The sequence below is a fragment of the Microtus ochrogaster genome, chromosome 5, assembly GCF_000317375.1.
Source record: "Microtus ochrogaster isolate Prairie Vole_2 chromosome 5, MicOch1.0, whole genome shotgun sequence".
NCBI lineage: Eukaryota > Metazoa > Chordata > Mammalia > Rodentia > Cricetidae > Microtus > Microtus ochrogaster.
The window spans coordinates 31240372-31246849 of record NC_022012.1 but is presented as its reverse complement, the minus strand read 5'-3'; the positions used below and the strand labels follow the sequence as shown (position 1 = coordinate 31246849).

The following is a 6478-nucleotide window of genomic DNA, read 5'->3' as shown; positions in this document are numbered from 1 at the left end:
TCTCTCTCTCTCTCTCTCTCTCTCTCTCTCTCTCTCTCTCTCTGAAGCTAGAAGCAAGCCCTCAATTAAATGTTTTCTTCTGTAAGTTGTCATGGTGTCTCGAAGCTATAGAAGAGTATTTGTCTTCTATAGTTTTAGTTACCCGAAGGCAGGAACTTATCTTATTCATACCTATGTCTCTGATGTCTAGGATACAATCAGAGCAAGTGTGTGTGTTCTAGTGTTAGGTGGCTGTGGGTAGCCAGTTTAAGATAGATCTGCCTGGTAGGTAGAGGAGAAAGGTCACTGAGGAGGAAGAAAATAGGTTAGGAGGACATAGGATAGGCAAGAATTTATTTATTTGTGGTGTGTGTGTGTGTGTGTGTGTGTGTGTGTGTGTGTGTGTGTAGATGTGCAAGCATGTGTGGGTACCTCTGTAGAGACCAGAGTTGATGTCAGGTGTCTTTTTCGACTGCCCTCCACCTTACTTATATATTCATGTTTCCATTTATTTATTGCTGAGAGCTACAGCTATCACTGTATATTCCCACAGCAGCTCTCAGCAATGCGTTCCCTCATTTGTTTGATATGGCCTCTCACTAAGCCTGAGACTTATTTATTCGGCTAAGCTGGCTGACCAGTGAGCTGCAGAGATCAGCTTGTGTCTGTCTCCCCAGTGATGGAATTATAGACACATGCTGCCACGTTTGCCTTTTAATGAGTACTGGGGTTCCAGATTCAGGTCCTCAGGCTTACACAGCAAACATTTTATCATCTCTAGGCACTAGATAGCAAAACTGGCATTCTATATGGAATGTGTGTGTGTAAGAGAGACAGAGACAGAGGTGGGAGCTAGTTCTACCCTTCCATCATGTTGGGTCCTAGGGATCAAACTCAGGTTGTTAAGGCACGGAAACAGGCCCTATTACCCACTGCCCCTAAGAATCAGACAGAATGTAGTTTACTAAGTACTGGGTTCCTGAATTTTTTCACAGTAGATTATAAGCACATGAGGTCAGGTGTTTTTACCTGTGTCATTCACTGCTATACCCAAAGCACTTAAAACAGTGCCTAGCAAATCTGTTCTATAGACAGAGTTTCAGGACAGCCAGGGCTACACAGAGAAGCCCTATCTCGGAAAAAAGAAAAGAAAAAAAGGAGTGAAACATGTCAAGGCAGTGAAGAGAATGAAAACAAAAGACTCTAGAAAGTGTGAAGCAACAGGAAGAGATGGAGCGTCATCAGACGATGTTGGCTCTGTTTTAGTTTGTGAAAAGAAAGAGCAAGGCTAAACCCTTGCAGTAGGAATTATGTGTCTCTCACACTCTCTGCCCTGTGCTTGGATGAGTGCAGAGTCTGCAGCAGAAAAGGCAGAGACACGAAATAAAGACTCTGTGTCGAATGGAGAAAAAGGGCAGAATAAATCCTGATGAAAAAGGCTCTGGAGGAAGCTGGGGCAGATCCAAATTCACTCTAAAAGGACATCAGTAAGTTGTACTCAAACACCAGCATGGGGGCGGGGCAACAGAGAGGGTTACCATGATGGAGGAAGATGCTGGCCCCCCTCATGCTGAACAACATCAGTACTGTTCTAAAGTAGAAGCAAGAGCCCTTTCCTGAACACCAGGGCAAGACTCAGGGTGGACATGAAACATGAAACCAAGATCATCAGGGATGGGATAGAGACCCAATAGGAACAAAAGGATAGTTCTGTAATAATAAGAACCAAATTGAGGGGTTACAGGTTCTGCTTAAGTCACTAACCCATTCCCTAGAGACGAGCAGGCTGAAGCACTCACGTACCTGCAGTGGGCTTGGACCACGACAGGTCAACCTCATCAAGGTCTTCCAGTTCCTCCCCTGCCTGGACGAGGGAGACAGAGAAGATGCGCACAGACTGGTAGGCAGCACTGTCAGACAACTCCTTCGAGGCATTAAAGATCTAGAAAGATGAGAGGGTCCGTTAACCTGAGAGACAGCAAGCTGGCTTGTAGCTTCTCAGTAAACACTTCTTGCAATCCACTGAGCTCCTTCTAACACTTGGATACACAGAGAACAAAGGAATAACCAAATCAGCAATGGTTTGGACCAAAACCATTGGGTCCACTCTGACCAATGGAGTCCATGATGAATCACAACTCACAAGCGAGGGAACCCGTCATATGCCACAGCAGGTCTATACGGGACAAGAAGAGCTGTGCCAGGGTACAGCTAAAGAACACTATGTATTACATCATTGTCTCCCCCCAGCCCCATGGCTCTGAGGACTGGATCTAGGGCCTAGGGCATGCCTGGGAATCCTTCTACCACCAAGCTACACCTCCCAGCCCATAGTTTAATATGAAACTAAAAGACTTGTTCCCTCTGGTAACTGATACCGGATAACACAAAGTCTCTGAATTAACTCCTTTTAACAATGGTGTTTAGGGAGTGTCTGTGGAGACAACATAGACCATGACTTAATCTACATACCATTAATAAAGAAAAAGATTACAAAGAAACACACAAGAGAAATGACTGTGGAACCTAGGTTACTCTCATCTTGATCCTGGGGTGGGGCATAGTCACTAAGAAAAGGCTAGCAAGAGAGGTAATCTGAAAAGTGCTGCCAGGGAAAGGTTCAGAAGAGTCCCAATGAACTAAAGAAAGAAACGTGTCTGCCCAGAGATACCACATGTCCCAAACCACCCCACGAGTCCTCATGACACAGTGGTCTGGTGCTATTCTGGGCAAGATTGGACGTGCCGTACTGAGTGACTTACTCATCAGGCCTGGTAAGCCTCGTTCCTCTAAATCTTAGGAGCACCCTACTTCCTTTCATCGTGGTCTCTTGCACTCTTGTTGGGTTATTGTTTGGGGTTTTGTCTTCATTAAGGTTTCTATTGCTGTGACGAAACACCATGACCAAAAAGCAAGTTGAGGAGGAAAGGGTTTATTAGGCTTACACTTCAGCATTGCTGTTCATCACTGAAGGAAGTCAGGAAGTAACAAGACAGGATCCTGGAGGCAAGAGCTGATGCACAGGCCATGGGGGTTGCTGCTTACTGGCTTGCTTCCTATGGCTTCCTTAACTCACCTTCTTATAGAACCCAGGACTGACAGCTCAGGGATGGCACCATCTACCATAGGCTGGGCCCTCCCCACTGATCACTAAACGAGGAAATGCCTTACAGCTCAATCTTAAGGAGGCATTTCCTCAGCTGAGGCTCCTTCCTTCCTCTGATGACTCTAGTTTATGTCAAGCTGACACACAAAACCAGCCAGCACAGGTCTGTTGATGTTGTTTCCTTTATGGTAAAAATCGAAGAACAATATCTTGGCTTGGTTTTGTATTTGTGTGCGCATTTGCTCCAGAGTCCTCTCTATCCCCCAGAGCAGTCAGCTTCTCCCAAGACAAAGGACCAACAGGATCATCAGGAAGGTCAGTTACCATGTGCCTCAGGGAGCAGGCTCTCCAGCTGGGTCCGGCTGCCACAGCAAGGCACAGGAGGCCAGGGTACTTTGCATTGGCCTCCAGCCACAGAGATGGCAGCTGCTTCGCTTTCCCTCCCAGCCACCGCAGAGAATACAGCTGGCCTTCCAGCCCATGATCCAGGAGAAGGAAAAGGATAAAGCAGCCAGGGTGCCCCCTTATCATCTCATTGAAAACTGCTGTCTCTAGAATCTCCTTGAGTTGACTACTGTACTGGCTGTAGCCAACAACACAAGCAAATACAAAGGAAACTGCTCTTGGGTCACTGTGGGAGCCACAACCTGATGTGCCTCCTGGGCAGTATCAACTCAGCTGTGAAGGTCTCCATACTTAGGGCACACAGTCACAGGAAAATTCCACTGGAAATCCTGATCTGTCTTCAGGAGCTTACCTGGCAGGTTTAATGGAAAATGGATGGCAAAGAGAAACAAGCTGATGTGCTCACAGTGTACTCTGGCAGGGAAATTATTTTTTAGCGTTAAGTACCTGTAAAAAAGTCACCTCCTTTGAAATTCAGCTTTGCACTGAGCACGAAGCATCGTGTGTTGCTTCCATGGAAACAGTGGATGAAGCTGCTTTCATTCCCTCCACCCACACTAGCTTCCGCACTGCCTGGGAACGCGAGCAGCTCATAGCAATCAGACGCCAGCTTGGGGAAGCAGGATGGGAGAACATGCTACTTGTCTTCCAACCCCATTGCTGAGTCTGCCTGGGTAGTGCCAGGGCAGTGGAGTCAGGGTGGCTGGCATGCTCCTGTATTGTTACCAGCCCAGGGAATTGGATTCAAAACATTAACTGGAAGGCTTCCATCTTTTCTCATATTTGCCAGAACTGGAAAGCCGGGTGTTAACAAAAATGGGGGTGGGGAAAATTCCTGCTGTACCTGATGACAATCACTTCTGAAATTGGTCCCCGTTCCCAATACCACTGCCTTTTTGATGGAAGCATTTCCTCTGGGATGTTGGCAGCAAATTTAGGAATAAAGAGATTTCAGGAAGATTTTCATTTAAATGACACTTGGTTTCCCTGCTGATGAAAGGGAAGCTTTACTCCATCTGCTGAGATCAGATTTCATCTCATCAAACACCTCAGTATAATTATTTCCCTACCAAGTATTTAAATGAGGATGTAAATGAATACCAAGGTATTTGAAGTCATTAAGGCTGCCTGGGCTGAGGGAGAGCACCGCTGTCTCTCCAGGGACCAGACAGGTCCCCATCAAAGCAGCTGCTCACCAGTGTTCATTTTGTAACCTTTGTACCACATTCTTGAATTAATGAAGACACGCCAAGAATCGATTTCCCTCAGAGGCTCTAAGCAAGGGGCCTGCAAGGGGGAACAAGACATATGTGTAAGTGTGTATGTATGTGAATGTGTGAATATGTAAACGTATGTGTGTGCTCACACTCACACATGTGGTGGACAGACATCTAGTCATCGACACAGAAGAATCTGGAGATTTAGTACTTTATTTCATCTTCTACTATATCAGTTTAGTTCTAAGGCTGAGGTAGTAATGGTATATAAGCCATCCGCCATACTTCCAAGAGTCTGCTACTGGAATGTGGCACCCATCCCTCTCTTCTGTATATTAATTTCTCTATATGTAAAATAAGAAAGAAGAGATTGTCAAGTGATGGGCAATTTGGGCTTCTTGTCTGATACTGGCCATCTTTTCCTAAGCTTACTGGAAATAGCTGAGTCTTAAGACCTACCCTGAGGTGGCAGATGAACATTTAGACTTTTCTCCATTTATAAACATCTCACTCGGTGTTATAAATAACATTCAGCTTTAAAATTCCATTTTACCCTAACAACAAGATGGGCATACAATCTGCCATTTCCTTCTTTGAATGTGAAGAGGGGTAGGTTATAGTGAGAATCTTACCTCCTCAAAAAGGCACATGGAGGGAGGAAAGGGGAGAGACAGCCTTGTGCTTGTGTGCTATGTGCACTGGAAATCTGGACAGAGAAAGGAGCAAAGGCATCAAGGGGGAGCCGTGCAATGCATGCTTCCTATCAAAAGAGAAGGCTCTGCACACCGTTAAAAGACTGGAAAATGTGGCTTTCGGTACTATCGCACCTAAAATGCTGCCTTACAAACTAAGTGCATCAGAGAGAGAGAGAGAGAGAGAACACATATGTTTCAGATAGAATCCTCTTTTCTGTCCCCCTCCATCTCAGAGCTCTCATCCCAGAGTTAATTCAGAAGATGCTCAAGAAAATTCCAGGCAGAAAGAAAGTGTTTACGCTTAGCAATCAAGATCTGATTTAGCTTGACAGAAAATGGGATGGGATCCCTTGGCATAGTCTGCTATTGAGAAAGTTACTATATAGATACAAACAGATCTGGTCCATGCCTTTCTGTGAAAACATAGAACTACAATTAAAAACATGAGGGAAAGCACTGCTTTCTCTAATGACTTGACAGCAATTCCACTTCTGTATAAAACCATGATTCCTACCAGGATAAAACCTTACATCTGTGTCCATTCAAACATGCCAACTAGGTCCAGGCCAAGTTTAGCTTAATAGGCATTTCAATTTAAAATACGTCCATATATTTAATTAAGGCAGGAAGAGTTCACAAAATACTGATTAGAAAACTATATATACAAAAAGTCAGATTTTTTAATTAGTTAAACATGGGTAAAATGAAGTAGATTTGTCAACTTTTTTTTTTTTTTTGCATTTTTCGAGACAGGGTTTCTCTGTGGCTTTGGAGCCTGTCCTAGAACTAGCTCTGTAGACCAGGCTGGCCTCGAACTCACAGAGATCCACCTGCCTCTGCCTCCCGAGTGCTGGGATTAAAGGCGCGCGCCACCACCGACCGGCTGTCAACCTTTTAATACCACTGTTTGGCAACAGGTTTTCCTAAAGGGAATAATGAAATTATAAAGAATAAAAACTGTATAAACAAGCCAGGCAGTGGTGGCACAAACCTTTAATCCCAGTCCTTAGGAGACAGAGGAAGGCGAATGGCTAAATTTAAAGTCAGCCTGATATACAGAGCTAGATCCAGGACAG

At 44.9% G+C, this 6478-nt stretch overlaps 1 protein-coding gene across 1 annotated transcript in view; it reads right to left on the bottom strand.

The window, feature by feature from the left end:
* The window catches only part of Siae (sialic acid acetylesterase), a 39733-nt gene that overhangs the window by 21364 nt on the left and 11891 nt on the right, over positions 1–6478 (bottom strand). The window contains exon 4 of the mRNA XM_013346321.1: positions 1783–1921. Coding sequence (XP_013201775.1) covers positions 1783–1921 — 139 coding nt within the window. The remainder of the gene's footprint in view (positions 1–1782; positions 1922–6478) is intronic.